This window comes from Perna viridis, chromosome 11 (assembly GCF_037379345.1).
Source record: "Perna viridis isolate PV_CMFRI_1.1 ecotype Kerala chromosome 11, ASM3737934v1, whole genome shotgun sequence".
Lineage (NCBI taxonomy): Eukaryota > Metazoa > Mollusca > Bivalvia > Mytilida > Mytilidae > Perna > Perna viridis.
Genome location: NC_142455.1, coordinates 15,484,179 through 15,506,119, shown reverse-complemented (window position 1 = coordinate 15,506,119; position 21,941 = coordinate 15,484,179). Strand labels below are relative to the sequence as shown.

General features: G+C 32.7%; 1 protein-coding gene across 5 annotated transcripts in view; it reads left to right on the top strand.

Annotated features, from left to right (window-relative positions):
* The window catches only part of LOC148603103 (polycystin-1-related protein-like), a 259,127-nt gene that overhangs the window by 221,908 nt on the left and 15,278 nt on the right, over nucleotides 1-21,941 (top strand). For all 5 annotated transcript variants that reach the window (XM_088553961.1, XM_088553962.1, XM_088553964.1 and 2 more), the window contains 14 exons: nucleotides 4,985-5,183; nucleotides 6,566-6,649; nucleotides 8,146-8,353; nucleotides 11,108-11,217; nucleotides 11,811-12,027; nucleotides 12,925-13,098; nucleotides 14,155-14,274; nucleotides 15,452-15,731; nucleotides 16,556-16,708; nucleotides 17,100-17,226; nucleotides 17,932-18,016; nucleotides 18,611-18,769; nucleotides 19,906-20,024; nucleotides 21,586-21,696. In XM_088553961.1, the coding sequence (XP_088410087.1) occupies nucleotides 4,985-5,183; nucleotides 6,566-6,649; nucleotides 8,146-8,353; nucleotides 11,108-11,217; nucleotides 11,811-12,027; nucleotides 12,925-13,098; nucleotides 14,155-14,274; nucleotides 15,452-15,731; nucleotides 16,556-16,708; nucleotides 17,100-17,226; nucleotides 17,932-18,016; nucleotides 18,611-18,769; nucleotides 19,906-20,024; nucleotides 21,586-21,696 (2,146 nt within the window). The remainder of the gene's footprint in view (nucleotides 1-4,984; nucleotides 5,184-6,565; nucleotides 6,650-8,145; nucleotides 8,354-11,107; nucleotides 11,218-11,810; nucleotides 12,028-12,924; nucleotides 13,099-14,154; nucleotides 14,275-15,451; nucleotides 15,732-16,555; nucleotides 16,709-17,099; nucleotides 17,227-17,931; nucleotides 18,017-18,610; nucleotides 18,770-19,905; nucleotides 20,025-21,585; nucleotides 21,697-21,941) is intronic.

Sequence of the window (21,941 nt, the reverse complement as noted above, 5' to 3'; positions counted from 1 at the left end):
TCACCATGTCCCATAAGACCTCAGAAGAAAACTTCTAATTGGTCTAGGCCTAGGTGAATCCATGAATATTTGAAGGATCTTTCTCTAGATAGGGATGCTTAATCTTCATTTATTCTCGTTTTATGGAAAATTTGTAGCCTTTCAGATTTTTATGCTCATTTTTCCTAAATTATTTGTCTGGTCTTGTATTTTGTAATGGTTAATAAATGTTTCTCAATTAGATTTTAGGGCACTTCTTGCATTTTTATCCTCTGTAAGTGAAAATAATATGAAGAATATGGATATTATAGTTGCTTGTAAATCTTCTGACTTGCATGGTGTATATGTGTAATGTAAAATGCTTGCATTGTTTACAGAAGAAAAGTGTAGTAAGATCTGGTTTTTTTTTTTTGGTTTTTTTTTTTTTTGGCAAATAACATTTATAAATCAAAATCTGGAAAGCAGTACTTTTTTAAATTAAAAAAAAAATCTGAATCTTTCAATGTATTTTATTGAACACAAATAATAGTGTTTCCAAATAAGAAACAAAATTAAACCAAATGTTGACCAATTTGATCAAGCCATCCTGTTTGCATTTTCTTTAAGGTTACAGACCACCAATTCAACCAATGAGCATTTGGAACGTACGCAAAAATAGTCCTACGCAGAAATTACCCCTGTTCCTCATAGTGCTGTGAAAAAAGTTCTCATCTTATTTAAAAAATTGAAACAGTTTCTGAAAGGAAAAACATTTCTGTACATTTTATAGGTGCATTTTGCTTCTTGTGATGTGAAGCCTAATCTCCATAATGATTTTTAAATATACCCCTATCTTGTGAAAACACTTGGATTTCCCATGCTATTTATAGACCCTTCACTTCCGGTGACCAGTACTGCACTGCAAGTCTGCTAACCCCACATGCCATTCTGAGGATTGTGAGCTGACATATGTAGAATCATGCTGATATATAGTCATCTGCAGGTTAAAGTTAAGGTAAAGTCCAGAGAAGCCATTGAATATTGTGAAATTAGCATAGAAGCCTATGGGAAGTGGAATTAGTGGTTTTTAGCCTTAAGGAGAAGCCATGGCAAAATGAAAAGTTTCTTGAAATAGCTTTAAACTACTTGAAGATCTTGTTAACTTTGCCATGAGAGGAATACACTACAAAAATCCTTCAAAATATGCATTTTTTTAAGTTATAGGTCCAAATTATGGAAAATTGGTCTTTTTGGCTGATTTTTATGTCCTATCTTGTAAAAAGTGTAGAAAATTTAGTAAAAATATCAAATATTAAACTTTGAGGGCTATATTTACCTAAATATGGTAGTAATAAGCACTTGAAATCAAGTTTTGTGTAGATTTGAGCAAAAATTAGGTTAGAAATGAGGAAAAACTCACTTTCATTACTGCGGTTAAGGCCATATAAGCATTCCCCTATGGCAACATGGAAAATCCATTATTGAGCACTTTTTTTGCTTTAGGTGCCCTTTACTGGTCATGTTTTAATGTGAAAACACTGTATTTACAAATTTAAAGCCAAATATATCACCTTTTGTGAAAATTTAAAGATTTAGGATTTTTGACATGTGATCAAGAAAAAGGGGGAGGCATGTCAGAAATAAATTTTTAAAAATAGACCAATTTCTCAGAAAATGATTACTTTTAAAACTATTTCTTCATTAATATTGTTAAAAACCAAGTTGTGATTGATATTTTTTATTTGAAAAGTCAGAAAAAGTTCTTTGCAAATATTTAATGCATTTCAGTATGGTAGAATATTGTCACTTTTTTGCTCACACAGCTTGGTTACCCTATATTTAAAAATCAAATATTTAAAAAAGTGCTTGTCACATTTCACTGAAACTTTGCAAATGCATTCAGTATGTGTGTAGGAAGATATCTGTATAGTTATTTATTTTTTCTAAGACAAAAAGTGACTCTTTAGGTTACAGACCACCAATTCAACCAATGAGCATTTGGAACGTACGCAAAAATAGTCCTACGCAGAAATTACCCCTGTTCCTCATAGTGCTGTGAAAAAAGTTCTCATCTTATTTAAAAAATTGAAACAGTTTCTGAAAGGAAAAACATTTCTGTACATTTTATAGGTGCATTTTGCTTCTTGTGATGTGAAGCCTAATCTCCATAATGATTTTTAAATATACCCCTATCTTGTGAAAACACTGGGATTTCCCATGCTATTTATAGACCCTTCACTTCCGGTGACCAGTACTGCACTGCAAGTCTGCTAACCCCACATGCCATTCTGAGGATTGTGAGCTGACATATGTAGAATCATGCTGATATATAGTCATCTGCAGGTTAAAGTTAAGGTAAAGTCCAGAGAAGCCATTGAATATTGTGAAATTAGCATAGAAGCCTATGGGAAGTGGAATTAGTGGTTTTTAGCCTTTAATGAGTGGTAATTTTCGTGCAAGTTCTTTTTAAAAATGTTATCATCGTTGTCAGCAGTGGTTGTTCATGAGTTTTATTGCCTTTTGTAACTAACAAGACAAATGATGACTCTGTTCTTTATTAATAACATGTTCTAAAGCTTTGTGCCTATTCATTTTCTCACTTCCTGCCCTGCAGACAAAGTCTTTTGAGGATATTCATATTGCGGAATAATTAGGTGGTTGGGAATGTTGAATGGACATGAGGACTTGGCATTACTGGTCATAATTGTCCATAAACATTATTGATTAATGATTAGAGGAATTTGTAGTGTGGTGGGTAAGGTGTTAAAGTATGACATGAAAGGGGTCCAGTGGCAGGAGCCAGATACATATATGTATTCAAAAAATGGGGGTTCATTAAATGGCCTTTGGAGGATGGGGTTTCCTTGCTCCATTGATTTCCATTTCTTTTTCTGTATGATAAAACTTCTTGAGCATAAAGGGGTATCCATTGGATTTTAAAGGCCATTGACAATTCTAACCAGTCACACATTGATGTCTTTGCCTTTATCTTTTAATACCCTAGCTCAGTGAGTTGGGTAGACAAGTTTGTTCATCTGTTTGTTCATTTGTCAAGTTTTTGTTTACATATTGTTATCCATGAACTGCTCAACCAAGCTCTATGAAGTTTTAACACAATGCTTTGAATTATACAAATTATGAGGTAAATTATAACCCCTCCCCTCATTAGAGTGAGGGCAATCACCTTGTTGGTCCATCCATTTCACTTATGTTACAGATTTCTCATCTTTGTCACTCATCTACTTCGTGTATACCCATCGACTTTTTAGTTTTTTAGGGTGCTGCATAATGAAAATTTTTGTAACCGGTCTCAGCATCTACTGAAGAGAATGCTAAGATATATTGGTATATTGCTTTTACACGATGAATTATACTGTGTCTACTTTTCCAAGCTTTTATTGAAATGGATGAGTTGGGGGTATTCTTAGCACACAGTGTGCAACATCTAGCTGTATATATATTTCATCATATTGAATATACGTAACCTGTGGTAATTAAACCAGAACAACTTTCTTAAGTTTTAAATAAGTGTTTGATGTGTATCTAGGTCCCACTTCTTTGTCCTTTGTTCACCGCTATTGATAAGTAAAAAAAATTAAGGAATGCATTTTCATTTGAGTGGAAAAAAACAGCTGTTTTCTCGTACTAGCCAGCTTCCCAGAGTCTATGTGTTTGACCCCAACCAATTAATACCAAAGACCTCCTTATATGCATAATAACTTCTTCAAATGACGATTGTCTGATGTTTATCGTCATCGACTGCTTGCTTTATATTACAGGATACAAGTTCAATTACACCAGTATTGAATTATCAACATGTTTTTAATGCTTCGTGCCTATTCATTATCAGATTTTGGCCCGATGGACAATAGCTTTGAAATATTCATATTGAGGAATAATTGAGTTATCAAAGAAGTTGGAGGATGATTAATAAATGTCATGGTTATATTTGTCAATGACAAAGTGGTCACGATTTGTCAAGAAGAAAGAAAATGGGTTATTAGAATAATAGTGATAAAACATTTTACAAAAGTAAAAGAGATAATTATTGACCATTTTATTGTCATTATATATTGTATCTGATGCAACCATTTTTCGTGCAAGTGTTTTACTGATTATTTCAAGGTCATGTCTTTTGTTCCACATAGATGAAGTGTAAAATCTCCTTTGAGACTATGATATACATAAGTAGGTAGACCTAGGGTAAGGAACACAACTCTTACAAATCATTGGAACGTTTGTATTCAACATTTCATATCAATCTCTTGTAAGCATCAAACTAACTTGACTGATTTCATTCTGTTTCAAATGAAAGCTTGATAGGCATTTGTGAAATTAATTGAATATGATGCAAACATATTACTAATTTCAATAGTTATGTCCCTTACCTTAGGTCTACCACCTTAAATAAATCTTTTGTGTTTGATCTGACCTTAGGTTGTAGTATGTATGTATGTATTATGTCTTAAAACTGCCACTTTACACTATAAAATTTCGATTTGAGATATTATATGGTTTTATTTGTAGACTTGAGATATGCCAGCTTGCTAACCAGAATAATCTACACATAGAATTTGCATACATTTTCAAATCATATTTTGACAAGTCTAGTATTCTCACAATATATTTGGAATAGTAGTCACAGCTTCCTAAAAATAAATTTTTCTTCTCTTTTTAAATTTTTTTTTTTTGACAAACTCAAGTATAGTTTTTTTTTTGGTGGGGTCCCAGCTCCTCCCCATTACTCCTTATTAATTAGATGCATGTCACTTAAAAAGATGAAATTATGTGAATGTCTAAAATATCTAAAGAATGATATATGTGAAATTAAAAAAAATTAGTGACATTTGATATCAGATCAGGAACTTCAAAAAAAAAAAATGCTTTCTGACATGACATATATGGCATATTATGTTATCAAACTTGCCCATTATTTTTGTCAGAAGTTACTTATTGCATGAATCTCTCTCATTCATTGGTTTATGAGGAGCAGCTATAAATTTTTTCTCTTTTTGTTTATTGACAGTTACTGGAGATTATTTTATTGGCTTGGTGGACACTGGCCTAAATAAAGGAAGACCAAGGGCAGAGGAGATAACCCATAGAAATTATACATTAAAATTATGGTGGAATAAATGCTTGTTTTGGAATGAGTCAACTCGGCACTGGTCAGACAATGGTTGCTGGGCTACAGATCAGTCATCATATCATAAAACTCACTGCAGGTAAGAGCTTAAAGAGGTAGACCTAGGGTAAGGGATGCAACTCATACAAATTATTGAAATGTTTGTATTTACCATTTTACATCACTCTCATATAAGCATCTAAGTAACTCAGACATTTCATTCTACAGTGAATTATTTCAAAAAATGCTTTAAAGGCTTTCCCCATGCGCTGCTCTCTTCCACAATTCTCTTGCCAATCAAGTAATAATCCTGTTCTTTGGAGTATAACATCACGTCCACTCAAGTTATTATTGTTAGATAACGTCAAAATCGTCAAGGAAAAGCTTTTCAAACATGAACAAGTGACGAAACTTTGTCTATAAACTGAGCACTACAAGTAAACAATGGCTACAATTCATGAATAATTAATTAGTACACTGCTGCCACCTAACGGTTGACAGCAAATCAACTAAGAACCTTAACTCTGTGTTACGGGAAAATGGTTGTGCCAAAAAGACATTTATAATTCTAAAAATGCTAATGTTCATACACAGTCAACACACTAAATATATTTACCCAGAATGTTTCCCTCAGAGGCTTCTGATGCGCTAATAATTTTTTGCATTTATAACTCAGAAACTTGAAATTGTTTCCTTAATTTTGATTTTTTTAGGCTATAATTATTCCTATTAACAATTGGGGTTTAATTCTAATCAGAATAAAACAAAAAAGTTTGGAAAACTTATTACCTGTAATAATATATCACCTAAAGATACAGTTGAAAATTAGAGTTACCTTTCTTTGCCTTATATGAAAGTTTGAATGAGATAAAGTAAATACTGGTAAAAATTTTTGAAAAAGAATAAATAATAAATAAGGGTATATGTGATAAAAGACAACAAAGATACACAGAAATTAAACTAAAATGATTTGAGCAACCCTCGCTTTACCTAAACATTTGGAGCATGGTAAGGCTAGTGTTCTGTTGTTTATTTTTCCAACACAGTCTGTGTAGTTTCGCTCTTTACCCTTTAACCTTAAAGACACTCTTCCATGTTAACGCATGTCACCTGATCTAAGTTCTGTTTCCTGATTGACCAAATACTGATAACTTAGTGGCATTGAAAAAACAAATTGAAATTGTGTGCCATGTATTATTTCCTGAATGAAATTTAGAAATTTACTACGTCAGCTTTTTGTTGTGTTTTTTTTTTAAGAATGTACTTGTTTTATACGTATAATGGAAAAAGTAACAAATATTGTGCTCGCAGTGGTCATTGTTGTCTTTGTAGTTGTTGTCTTCAGCCATAGGCACTACATTCATCAACTTGAGTGTTAGTGTATACCAGTAGATACGTATGAAATTATACCACAAGGTCTCATTCCTAAAAAAAAATACTCCATTGCTTTTTGCCTTTACTTTATTTATTCTTTTATTTTAGGTGCAATCACATGACAACTTTTGGTAGCCATTTTGAACTGATCCCTAATGATTTATCCAAAGTCTCTGTAGAGGATTTCTTTGAGTAAGTTGAATATAAACCAGAACTCTTTACCAAACTTGTTGAGACAGAGACAAAAATATAAAAAAATCTTATATGTATTTTGTGGTAACAAGTGCTTTTCTTTTTGAAAAAAGTTTTACCATGAGATCTTATTCAAAATTTTGTCTAACATGCGGAAATGGCATTTACTTCTTTCTTTTTTTTTAAAGTATCAGTAATTGAAGGTATAAATTATGAAATTCAATACGAGTGCATCATTAAAGGGAGATAAATCCATTTTCCCCGTGTTATGCTACTGTAACTTTCAACTCAAGTTTCTGTATGTTCTGACACTTCTAAGACTAACGAATTGCCAATTTGTCTTCAATAAACCATAAATTATCTGGTATGTGCCCACATTGGCAAATGAGTTTGTTTTTCTGAGCATGATTTATTACTTTTGATATTTTGCTTGATTCTTACAGATTCTAGTAATTAGCTAATTTTTATATGACTTTTTTTGTGCCTTTAAATTATATTTTTGATAAGTGAAGATTTACAAATGGAAGGTAGGTAACTTGAAATATCTTCAGGTAGACCAATTTGTAAAATTACAGAATATGTTATTTACTGTTTTTGACATGCTTTGGATCAGGATGTGAGACGAATGTATAATATATGTTGAGGACTTAAGAGCAATTCATGAAAAAACATACAAACAAAAATTATATGGTAAACATAAATTTATGTAGAGCAGAGGGTGCACATTTTATTATAATCAATAAAAATTCTCAATAATCATATATATATATAGCAGTATACATGTAATCAGCACATAATGTGACACTGACCTCAGAATATAAACAAACTCATGTCCTAATAAATGTATGAAATGCAGTATTTTAATAATAAAGAAAATAGTAATAAGAAGGAAAGAAAAAAAAATTTTCTGAAAGCCATTCTGGCGCAATTTGTAAATAATACCTAACTAAATCCCAGAAAGGAGAGCATACTGCACATGCGGGAAATAGTACCACTATTCAATGACCGAAGGAACCTAGATTCCATCTTCAATGATGGTCAATGACAGATCGAGTTATCTCCCATTGACTGCATTTGTATTTGTTCAGATAATTGCATATGTCTATACTTATCTAAAAGTATGCAGAGTAAACCTGGAAACTTATCAAAGATGGAAAATTAAATGGTGTAAACTGGCCTTTAGAATAAATGAACTTCATTCAGATTCATTTACAATTTGGCATTTTAGTAAAAAGACCATATTTTGTATGTAAAATGAGATACATTTGTGGTAACTTTGAGGAAATTTGAGGTAATTATCATAAAGTATATATTTTATTATATAAAACCTTTGCATTCTTAAAGCATTAATACACTTTCAATTGAAATTCATCATCAAAATATAGTATACCTTTAGATTTAACAACATGTTCTATTTTGCAGGAAAAATGAATTTCACTTATTAATGAAATGTAAAAGATGAATTTTACAGAGAAACACACTGTTACCTTTTTCAGTTTGAATGAGAATCCAGTTACAATAGTCTTGACAGGAGTTATCTCTCTTGTTTATATCCTGTTAATGTTCTTCTGTCATCGACTTGACAAGTACGATGTCCGAAAAGGGGGTATTACGTATCTGATGGACAATAATTTGGCTGATAAACAAAAATATGAAGTTGCTATAGAAACTGGACTAAGAAGAGGGGCTGGCACAACTGCCAAGGTAAATGAGAGTATGATATAGAACTTAATGTATATATGGCCACAACAAATTGTGTAGTCCTATAATGATTTAATGTTGCTGTCATTGTCTTCATCGGTGTTGTTTGAATGACTTAAGAGTTTGTGAATTGAACCATTAATGAATTAGGGATCAAAAAAGTTATAAAAGTAAATATTTTCATGGTTACTGGGCAAAAACTTGAGTAAAAGTGAACAGATCTCTATGAAATGGTAATTCAAAGTTTCGTACCACAAAATGTAGGTTTTGTTGGATTTAAATGGTTTTTGCATTACAACTGTACTTGTTTTAAAAGACCAAAAATGGGTCAGAAATAAACATTTTTATGAGCTTAGTTTACATTTCTTCTATCATTTGTCTTACTGTTAATTTCAAATTCTTTGGCTTCTTTCATTCTGATCAGAATCTTGTACTGTGGCAACATTTTCAAATCACAGTTGAAATTCTTTGATGTATCAAGTTTGAATATTGTGTCCATTTATATTTTATTTACAAATGATCGATGCAGTGGCAACTCTGAATGTTTTAAATCTGAAGATATTCATGTTAAATGATTTTTCATGGTGGTGTGAATGATTAGCACTTTAGAATGACACCAGGGTTCAAAGAAATGATATTGAAACCATTCAAAACTGTTCTTCAGTGTCCTTTGAAAATTTCTGTGTCCTGACAATTACTCGGGTACAAGCATATAAATCTGTATGACATTATTTCACAAGGTGCTGTACCACTAAAGGTTGACTGGGATTGATTTTTTGAATTGTGACATAAATTGTTTAGGTGTTAAGGGTCAAATGGGGCCACTGTTGATTCTTGTCAAAATCTATGTCTAATGTTTAATCATAATTAAAAGTCATATCTCAAGCTCGAGTGGTGTGTCCATAACTATTCAGGGTTCGCCTTCCACAATCCTTATCAAACTGCATCCTTTGAAGCATTTTTCACTCTATGAAACTCATTATTTTCTTAACTGTCCAAATTAAACCCAACAAGGTTGACAGAGTATGTAGCAACTGCAAAAAATTATTACACTTGCAGTATTGGAAAAATTTTGAAACTTATGAAAGTTTTTTCAATTGTTTAGTTCGAGGAAAAAGACTCCCACACAGGAGTTCTTAAATTATATGGTATCTCAATTGTTATACTATAGAATTTTAAGACTCCCTGACTTAATTTTCCACAACTTAAATGATAGATGCAGTTTAGATACCTAAACATTTCAAAGGCAGATCCTCAGGAAAGGAAGAGGGTCATCCACCAAATGCCAACCAATGAACAATTAAACTTCTACATGTCACCATACGGTCTTCAATGATGGCCAAAACACATAACATGAAATATATATACTGAATATTACATGTCAAAATCTGTATTATATGCTGTATCAACCTCTCCTATATCACTCCAGGGGCCACCAGCGATACAGATTTTAACATATCATGTTCATTATATCATGTATTTTACCATACTTCAAGTATGGTCTGTGAAGGGGTGTGATATAAGGTATGCGATATAGGTCTAGAGGTGTGATATAAGGTATGCGATATAGGTCTAGAGGTGTCATATAAGGTATGCGATAAAGGTCTAGAGGTGTCATATAAGGTATGCGATATAGGTCTAGAGGTGTGATATAAGGTATGCGATATAGGTCTAGAGGTGTGATGTAAGGTATGTGATATAGGTCTAGAGGTGTGATATAGGGTGACATATATAGGGCCTAAACTAACACTTATAATGCATATACAAAGTTATATTTTAATCTAAATATATGATATAAGGGCATATACACTCCACATAACACCAGAAATAAACTCAGCAAAAAATATAAAAATAGGAGATGTGGTAAGATTTCCAATCAGATAGCCATCCAACAAATACCTAGTAGTGAAATATTTAACTTCTGTAGGTCACCACATGGTCTTCAATAATGAACAAAACCCATACCATAAAGCAAGCTGTAAAATGCCCCAAAATAAATGATGTGAAACTACAAATGCACTCATAAAAGATGAGAATATACCTAATCTATAAAAAAAAAAAACATAAAACGAATATCAATGAACATTAAACACCAAAACAAGTGGACTACATCTTCCTGGCTTGGAACAAGCATATAAAGTATGTGGCTGGCCTTAACATGTTTACGAGCACTCAACCATCCTCCTAACCTGGGACAGCTGTGGTAAAATACAATAATAAAAGTTGGATTATTTAAAAATTACTTAAAATTAATCCTTGGAACAAGCTGTCCTCTCCCCCTTTTTAGAATTTCCCCCATACATTCATTTATAACAATTTAAGTAGCTGCCTTTGTAAGAATCATGCAAAATCTGAAAAATGTGATACACCTCAAAAAAGGCTACATATTTTTATTTTTGTAATTAAGTTGTTTTATGGGTCTATATTATGAAATGTGTATTTATTCATTCAAATCTGCCTGCTCTTAGGAGATAATTCACATTGAAAATCCAGTAGATTCTATTTTATTTGAGTGCAATTTACAGAGTTATCTCCCTTAATTTTGAAATCTACAGTGCATTCTATATAATTTTTATCTCCTAAGAGCACAGGGTATATGAAAAACCACATGTTAATTTCTGTTTACTATGACATTTTAAACAAAATATCAAAAATAAAAATATGTAGGCTTTTACCCATGAATCACATCTTGCATGATCCTTAGCTGGAGTACTACTTAAGAATTTTATTTATTCTCTTCTGTTTAATTTTCTACAGGTCAGTGTAATTTTACATGGAGAGGAAGGAATGTCAGAAACAAGGGAGTTAATCAGTGATGAAGATAGACCTCTGTTTGAACGGAATTCTAGAGACAAGTTTATTTTAACGTAAGATTCAACTTTTTATGGCCCCAATTCCACCAATAATTTCCCACTGACCACAGACAAACCTGTCAGGCTGTAGTCAGAGGGAAATTAGTGGTGAAATTTGAGCCATAGTAGACGAAAGCTGATGATAAACCTTAATACTTTCATTCAAGAGATTTTAGTGCTATGGTCAGAGATTTAGTGGATTCTTAACTGTTCAAATTGACTTATTCTGTTTGAAATCTTACTTCAAACTCCATATGTTTAGCAAGGTGCGACAGTTAAATACATGTTACGAATAAAAAATGAAGAGGTATATATCAATATTGTAAAATAGAATAGAGAAATAAAGTATCCCGAAATTTAAATTTATTCAGTTGTAATTTATCTGTAATGAATAATAATAATCAGTGCAGGTAGAAAAAAGAAAAATTAGCACAAGTGGAAGATAAATTAGTGTAAGTGTAATGCAAATCAGCACAAATGGGAAACATTGCACTGTATAAGTAGATTAGATTGTTATATTATATCTATCAGTGATTGGTTGTAAGTTATAAATAGATGAGCTTAGTAACAAATTACCGATTTCAAAGTACAGAAAACATACGTTTCAGGTTACCAGACAGTATTGGAAAGATATGGAAAGTACAGTTATGGCACAACAATTATGGAATGTCTCCCAGCTGGTACCTCAGTCGTGTAATTGTCAAAGATTTAAATACTAACAATACTTATTACTTTATATCCGAGAAATGGTTGGCTGTCGAGGAAGAGGATGGGAAAGTTGAGAGGGAGTTTATGGCTCTTGAGGGTAACCTTGACTTCAGGAAGGTTTGTTGTTCTAAGATATTCTTTTACTATTTGGAGACAAAGAAAATTCCTAATTGTAGCTGTATGAGATTTATATCAGCCATGGGTTGAGACAGAACATGTGGGCTTTCCCGTAAAAATTGGTACAATTGAATAAAGAGTTAGTGAAAGAGCAAACTTTTTCCAAAAAATATGTTTGAACATTCTTTAGGAATAATAATTTCATCCAGAATAATCAGTGATTTATCATTTTTTGCAGTGTGTATATATCCAGTGATTGTTTTGAATTGTCCTATATTTTACCCCTAGTTGGATGTATCACTACAGTAATATGTCGTGACCAGCTGTTAAATGTGGATCATTCCCATTTGAATGTTAACTGTTAACTGTGGATCATTCCAATTTGAATGTTAACTGTTAACTGTGGATCATTCCAGTTTTAATGTTAACTGTTAAATGTGGATTATTCCAATTCAAACATAGAATTGTTATGACAAAACAAATTAATCACCTGCTTTGTTCATGCAAGATTGGGAAATCTCAGACAACCTGAGGTGTTCGAGCTTTCCTTTCTTTCGTGCACTCATGTAGATGTTAGATTTGTATTTCCTCACCAACTGGTCACATGACATTTGATATTTCTATATGCAACATCTTATAATTTCAACTTAAATAAAAAATAATTAAAATGTATTTTAAAGACCAAATTATAAAGAAAGTTACACCTTCATACCTCTTTAAACGTTTTCACATTAGTGGAAACTGTATTGTAAGGCTTTCCTGTTTTTTTTCTGAGAAAGTAGTATTTACTCTGTTATGTTCACTTGTATTTAAAGATCACCCCTTTTTATGTAATTCAAGGTTTAAGATATTGCAATTCCATTCAAATATATTTATTTCTATATCGAATTTTTGTAGGTATTTTGGGCTAAAGGAAGCCAGTATTTCTCCGACTATCATCTTTGGCTGTCATTATTGACATGTCCCTCCAACAGTCAGTTCAATAGGAAACAGAGGCTGACATGTTGCCTAACTCTACTGATGATGTACATGTGTCTCAATGCCATGTGGTATAAACAAACTACTCCTGAGGTATGTACAACAGGAAACAAAGGCTGACATGTTGCCTAACTGTACTGATGATGTACATGTGTCTCAATGCCATGTGGTATAAACAAACAACTCCTGAGGTATGTACAACAGGAAACAGAGGCTGACATGTTGTCTAACTGTACTGATGATGTACATGTGTCTCAATGCCATGTGGTATAAACAAACTACTCCTGAGGTATGTACAACAGGAAACAAAGGCTGACATGTTGCCTAACTGTACTGATGATGTACATGTGTCTCAATGCCATGTGGTATAAACAAACAACTCCTGAGGTATGTACAACAGGAAACAGAGGCTGACATGTTGTCTAACTGTACTGATGATGTACATGTGTCTCAATGCCATGTGGTATAAATAAACTACTCCTGAGGTATGTACAACAGGAAACAGAGGCTGACATGTTGTCTAACTGTACTGATGATGTACATGTGTCTCAATGCCATGTGGTATAAACAAACTACTCCTGAGGTACATACAAAAACAGACATGAAAAAAAATTCGGTTGTATTACAGTATCATGCTGTCATTCTTATGATCATCATCAACTGTAGTCATTTGGTGTTCAGATAATAGAGTCCAAAAGAATGAATTTCTTTGGACTAGTTCCACCAGGTTCCATACCACAAAAAAATAAGCTTGGATTAATATTAGGTCTTGTGACCAACAACTTGGCCAAGAAGTTGCCAAAAATATTTTCCTGGTTTCTGTGCAAGACTTGAGTAAAAGTGGATTGTTCTCAATGAAATGGTAATATAAGGTTTCATACCACAAAAGGAAGGTTTTGTTGGATTTAAATGGTTATTCCACCCCCAAAAATTATACCAAATTTTTCATATACTTTTTATCTCAAAATCTCAAGATTTTACAGCTGACAAAACAGCCTACTACTATACAGTATTGAGAAAAATTTGGATGATTTTTCATGGTGGTGTAAATCATTAGCACTTCAGAATGACATTAGGGTTATAAGACTTGTATAGTACCAATCAAATTACTGTTATATCATGTCAGGAAGATAATTTTATTTATTTCAGTATCGAGGAGAGTTTGGTCTTTTGGATGTCTCTTTAAGGAATATAGCAGTTGGAGCTACCTGTTGTGCCATAGTCATTCCTATCAGCTTTCTTATTGTTTTGTTGTTCAGGAGAAGCAAGGTATGAAATGTGTATCTGCTTGTAATAAGGTATTAACTGAATCTAGAATTATTATACAACCACAAAAAAAGTTCGGGATTGAATTTTGGGAGTTGGATGACTAACCAAATAAAAATAAGGTGCTAGAAACTAGTATTTTGTCTAATTTATTGATTATAACTTGAGTAAAAGTGAATGGATTGCTTTGAAGTTGAACCACAAGGTACTATATCCCAAAAGGAAGGTTGTGATTGATTTTGGAGGTTTTGACCTGAACCATAAAGAAACAAGCAGTCATAAAGTGACCACGTCATTTCCAGTCAAATTTTTATCATGTGTCAAATATCTAACTGTAATCAAAATAGTCTTTTTTCATATCTAATGCAAGCCATATTAGCAATTTTTGTCAAAGGGAGATAATCTACCTACACCTGACAACCTGGTTGACAGTCTCATAGGGGAAAAGGGAAAACTGTAAACATTTTTCTTGTAAACTTAAATTATTTACACTTTGTTAAGTACCTGAATGGTTTGAAATAAGTTATTTAAAAGTATCCAAGTACTTACCGCAGCTCTAATAAATTGAAAATTTTGAATTTGAAGTCTTCTGCTGTCCATTGCTCCAATTTGACAGTAACCCAGTCTGTTGAATGACAAATTTGTAGTAAGATGCCCCCTTTGCTTTAAATCTTAAAACATGAAGCCATAGTCAGGAATATGAAATAGAATTATTCAAAGCTGTTTCAAGATTGAATGGTGTGTCCATACTTAAAATTGCCCCAACTGTTCAGGATTTAACCTCTTAGGTCCTATCAAGCTGCATCCTGTGGAACATATTACTTAGGATTTTGGAAAATAAGTTACAGAATATATTTTTAAACCCTTTCTGGCAATGGATATAAGTTACTAAGTGAACATTTAAAAACAAATACCCACCCCTTTTACCAATGCATACATAGCTTACCACTTTAGTGGGTTAGAGTGATTAAGTTTATTTTCTAACTCATTTTCCAAAATAAAAAAAACAAAAATAATTATAGATAGAGTAGATGCCTTGATCTGTTTAAATCTAAGATTCCAGTATAACACTTATAGTATGTTAATCCTTTAGGAGTTCATTAATTTTATTTGTATGAATGGGTTGTAAAATCAGACTAGATCATGGAGACAAGTTTTGTAATTTTTCTTGCTGTTGTAGACCCAACAATCTACAAGTTACACAGAACCTATACTTGATGAAGAAAAAGAAAATGAGCAGTTTCCAAGTGGAAAGCCAAATGAGCATGTGCAAGAAGAGGAGGAAGTAGAATCAGTCCAACCCATTATGACTTACTCAATTTTGGATCAGTCCATTTTGAATTGGCCAAGCATTCAAGACTGGGCTCAGAAGCAGTGGGTTAAAAGGCATCAAGGGTACCAGGAGACACCAAGTAGTCCTGAAATCCCTCCCCTGCCTAATCAGATGGTCCAAAGGAGAAGTAGGTTTTGTGGGTTTAGTGTATGATTTTAGTATGAAGGATATGTTCTTATAGCTAATTTATTGTAAGAATTTACATGATTTGTATGACATATATTTTGTATTTTCCCAAACTTTTCCTGAAATGTTGTGAAAAAATCTTCAACAAAAATTTATGAGAATGATCTGAGTAATAATCGCTGTTCTGTTTAAATACAACTTTACACAAAATAAGGGAACATAACGTCTGAAAAAAGAGGAATTACAATTTTATGAACCATTGTCTTAAATCATCTCTTGGAAATTGAGATTGCTGTAAATTTCCCACAACAAGGTTATACAGAAATAAATTATATATTTTTGCTACATTAAAATATAGTGTTTTATTTTACTTCAGATGTCATTTAAGTACCATCCTGTGTTACAATGAATCAGGCAATGGGTGACACATCATTTTTCTCAGTTTGGTCTTTTATACCTCAAATACATTCAATACATCAAGAATACAACAGAAAGCTATTTAAATTCATCCTGCAGCATCTATGACATGGATATTTTTGACTGCTTATATAGTGAAAATATGCGAAAAAATTTCCTGCCATTTTTCTATAGTGCATCTCAACAAATTTGACCTATCAATATCTTAAAAAGGCAAACTTTACTAACACTTTGATGTTGTTTCTGAAAGTTATGAGGTATCAAAACTCATGGATAAGGCCATAAAATCCCTGTGGATTTTTTCTCATTTGCCACACCTTATACATATTTTGCCTGATTCTTAAACAGAGAGGTATTTAAAAATAGGAATGTAGTTCTATGATGTTTAAAGTATTAATCATGCTTTAGTTTTAGGATCTGAGATTGATCAAGCATCAAGTGGTTTTGAAGATTCCAACAGTACTGACCCTCGTCGTCAGATTAATGTCAGTTCTCTCAACAGTTCATTGAAAATCAAAGCCCCATCGATTTCCAGTAGTACATCAAGTCATAAAAGGTCTAGTAAGTATACTGGTATACCACAGACCTTTACCCCAAGCAAAACAACCAATCACCTATTTTCATTATCCATTTTCTAAAACTATATTTTAAGGACTGCAGAATTTTAGTACATATATATATATACAATGTGTATAAAGCTAAAGATGAATAAGCAGCTAGGACTCCACCAAAGTTACAGAGCATGGACATTGGTACTGTACTTGAACTAATCCGTCATCGGTCACCGATCAGTTTCAAATCAACCACTGATCAGTAGATATGTTTTACAGATTCCTTTGTTTTAGTTTTCCATTTTTAAATTGGGTATGTGTTACTCTACGATATCAACCCTTATACAAGTGGGGGTATGCAGAGCATGACAACATGTACAACCTCAAGTTTATATTTTCAGCGTGTAGTTCCCCCAAGGTGTTACACAGTAGAGTCTATCTACCATTTTGGTGCCAGTATATAGCCTGGTTCTTGTGTGCTTCCATATGTTGTACCTGTGCTGTAGTAACAGTCATGTATGGGTTCAGGTAGGATTGTACTTTTGACATATCCCTCTCTTCATGTTGGCAAAATAAAAAATATCCTAGATTCTCATTCCCTCCAGGACCCAATCTTTCCACTATCTCTGAACAGTTTTATTTTGATTTTTTTTCAATTTAGGTCAATTTCTTTCAAATTGATAGCATTTTTCTCTTAAATTGATAAAAAAAAAAAAAAATCTAATTTGCCCACCCCTAATTTTGAAAAATGTTGAATGAGAATAGGAATATTTTATTATGGCTGCATTGAGGGAATTTGTTTGTGGCTGTGCACTGTTTCTATACTTTTTGTTAACTTTTGTACCTCTTTATTGCTGTGAGATACATACACTACAGATTTTCTGTCATCATCAGAAAATTGGTTAAAATCCCATCATATTATCATCAAATCAAGCTGTTTTGTGTGACTTGCCATATTAACAGGTATTCCAATTTGTATAGATATCTTTGACTTCATACCTGTTAACCTTTGAAAAAGCAAAAGTTTATATAAAAATGCAATTATTTAGTTGGGTTTTTTTTTTCAGAAAATATAGTAATTTTAACCCAAAACCCCTCACAAATCTTGCCTTTTTCTGTGGGGGATTCAAAATTTTTCATTGATCATGTTGTAGTCTCCCCCTCCCTGAAGTGGGAATAATGATTGGCTTTAGGTTGATTGTCAAATTTATTTATTTATATATTTTTTTATAGGTTTGGTGTGTCAAAGAGTGTTATGTGGCTACAGTCTTTATACTTCAGTTTTATTGTGTGTGTCTTCATAACTCAGCCATTTATAGTAAGTATGGAGCTTACAAATATAAATCCTTAGTTCTTTAGGCAAAAATCAGAGGCTGATTGCTTTTGTTTGGCTGTTTGCCTACCCACAAAAACCACGAAAATTGGTACCCCACGAATAATTGTACTTTCAAATTATATAAAGCAGATCTCCAACTTGGAGACTTGAGAAAGACAACAGGAACGGATAGATGCATAAACTCTTGACCTATTCATCATTGATACTTTTTTCACAATATCAGAATAATGAAAAATGTTTTAGGTGAGACAATAAAAAGTATTGCAATAAAGTAACCAATATTAATATTCTTCATAATATTGGTATGTCATGACGATTTCATATTGGCTTAAATTTTGGCATTTTAGAAGGTCAAACACATCCCCTGGTGGAAATTTTCGAGGAAAAATCCATCACTCCAAGTCTTCAGTCACCTTTGATAATTTCAACACTGAAAACCAAACTATTTGCATGGGGATTATTTTTACGGATATTTTGTCAGTAGGAATGTGGAGCAAAAACCCCGTAGGGAAAAATTTCCACTTTTACAGAATTTTTTTTAATAATGCCTTTGTGTAAAGAAAAGTATTTTTTTAGATAATTATAGCTGTAGTGTACACAGCCATCAGATATAGAAACAACCCCTCTATACTAGATCATTACGAGGAGGGAGAATTTGGGGAGAAGGCTAAAATGGAGATCCTCAGAAGAAAGAAGGAACAAGTCCAGTACACTGAGCAAGAGGAGTTTGAAAGGGTAGGTGGAAAAAAAGTAGAAGGACAAGAGGGGATTGTTGTTTGTATATTTATATGAATCATTTAAAATAGTAAAAGTTGTAGACTTCTAAGAAGTCTCTCAGAAGTTTATAGGGGTAGGAGACTAAAATTAGATTCCAAAGAAGTGATGTGTACATTTAACACTAAATAAACTGCATACTGTAGAAGTAGCAGGAAAAAAAAACTACCGTGAACGTTCTTTAATTCATGGATAACATTTGTGGATTAGGGAGGAAACACAAGTTCATGGATTCTTGAATTTGTTGTGTTTGAGGTTTTCAGTATACATATCAATGAAAATCTCATTTTCGTTTGGAACCAAATTTTGTGTTTTGGCCTACCCACAAAAACCACGAAAATTGGTACCCCACGAACAGTAGTACTTTCACAGTTGCTGTAGATTTACTACAAGTCGCTCTTTTAATTTGATTCAAATCTTTCACCCTCTGATGGAACCATTACTGTTTTTTGTGAGGTATATCTCCCACAACGATCTGTAGGGATAGAGGTGTGGTCATATGCAACATATACAGTCCCTGAACCGATCCGTGCAACAATTTGACGGATTGATGACCGTCGACTGATTGATCGCTGACGGATCGATGACAGATGACTGATGACCAATCTGATTGCAGTTTTGTTATGTAAAATGATGTTAGATCTGTTTGAAATAAAAGAAATGTAAAATAAAAATATGAATTGTTGTTTAAATATACCACATAATGCAAATATGTGTAAAATTGACAAAGAAAACAATAAAAACTGTAAAATACAATCACCGCTCTGTGGTCACGTGATGCGATCACCGGTTTAATGAATCGGTTTGACGGATCAATGACTGAGCAGAAACTGATCCATTTATGTTGCACGGATCGGTTCAGGTACTGTATGTTAGTTTTTTGTTTGTGTTTTTTTTTATTTCAAGTTAAAATCTTGAAACATGTCCACAAAACTGTATGATACTAAATACTTGACAAATTGTGACTTTTCTTTAACAAGCTCTAAAAATAATTTAATTAAATTGTGTACACGAAACCCTTCATAAACCTGAAAAATTGTCGTAATCACAAGTTAATGAAACAATTTGTACCTTGAAAAATTCATTTTTGTTACAAGGGAGTAGCAGCAAGGCAAAGGTCAAGATACCTCAGGTTTGCACGTCCTCCTCAGGAGAAACAGCTGATTGAGGCTAGAAAGAAGATCATGAAGGAGAAGAAGGCTATGTCACTTATAAGGTATTAAGTACCAGTCCATATAAAATTCAGACACTCCCTATGGTAGAGGTGACTAATGGTGTAGAAAATGATGCTTTTCCATTCTACATGAGCTTTATTTTTACATTAAAATAGTCCTTTCTGTATTCAGATCTGTATTTTGAGAAAACCATTCTCAAATCTAAAAATCTGCCACTAAAATCAACCAAATCGACAACATTAACTCTTGAAAAGTGTCAATTTCATACACGAACTATATAAATTTTATCTCAAAAATTTACAACAAAATGACAAACTAAGACTGGTTATGTGGTATGGAACTGTTTCTGAATTTAGAAATAAAAGTAAATTTGATGGTTTTTGACATGCCTCCTGTCTGATTTTTATCCAGACTGATACTTTTTAATCATTATAAACATGATTGTTCACATAATAAACATTTAAAACACATGTGCATGTAGGGCAGCAACTAAGGATCTCCATTGGTGACAGTCTGTGGCTATCCTTTCAACAGTTCCCAAGGTTTGTTCTTTGTCCTTCATCTCAGCTTTTGTGGTTTTCCTCCATGTTTTAGGTCTCCCTCTCTTTCTTTTGCCATCGGTGTCCAGTGTAAGGCTGCTTTTGGTATGAGAAGTGTTGTCATTTCTGATGACATGGTGTATCCACTCCCATCTTCTTCTCAGCAGTATTGTTTCCATATCAAGTAGGTTGCATTTTCTCAATAGTTCTTCATTACTGATGGTAATGGGCCAGAATATTCACAAGATATGTCTTGAACACTTGATATGAAATTTTGACAATCGGTCATTTTCTAGCACTCAGAGAGCCGTACAAGAGTGTTGAAAGTATGCAACACTGGTATACTTTAAGTTTTGTTGTTTTGTTATACTGGCTGGACTTCCATATATTATTGAGTGAGATAAAGATGTTCCAAGCTTTTCTAATCCTATTTTTGATGTCTTTGCTCGGCGCCTTTGTCATTACACATTGTGCTACCAAGGTAGGTTAAGGTGTTTGTTTTTGGAAGATTTTTACTGTTAATTTCAATAGGTGTGGTGTTCAATGTGTTTATGGTCATAACTTCTGTTTTAATTTCACTGATTGTGAAACCCATATGTTAAGCAAATTTTGAAAGGCTGTTGCCTTAAATTTGCTCCAAAAAATAAGGCTGTTTACACTTATGAAAGTTTCTCAACTTGTGTAAAAAATGGCTAAAATCCCAAATTATTTCCCGATTGTTAGTATCATGTTTCTGCCTAAAATTAAATTTATTAACTATTTATGACTTGTGCTTTTATTGTTATTCTGTATGAGATAAATGATTTTTACTACGAACTCAAGGTTTTGTACTGTTATCATAAATTTTCCAATTAAAAAAATTGATGCCTATTTTCCCGATAAAATGAGGATGGGGTAGTTATAAAGCCAACAATATCACTGCTAGTTAAACTGGACCTCAATTTATCATCGGTCGTCTTCCAAGAAATGTCTTCCTATATATTGGTAAAACCATGATAATAACAGCAAAAAATACTGAAGCTTCAATAACTGAACATATAAATAAAAAATATGTATTTTTCAGAGAATCAGGAGTTATAGTCTTAATGTTAGTAATCCTGTGTATTATGGTATACGGCAAGGATACACAGTCACCATATTACATCAATGAAGCCTTAAAGAATTGTCTTATCAGGTATGCAAAGGAATAAGTAAAATAAGTTACAGAACTGGTCCAACATGTTAAATTTTAAGGTTCTGCTAAAGTCAATATCTAGGACATTCTTAATGAAATGTTTTCATTCATAGTTTTAATAATACATTAAATTTAGCACTGAAACATTGATAAATGCTCCTTTATTTGTATATATAATAAAAAAAGTCTGTTAAAGCAGAAATAAAGAAACTGATTATACATTACACAAATGTGCAAACAAGGAC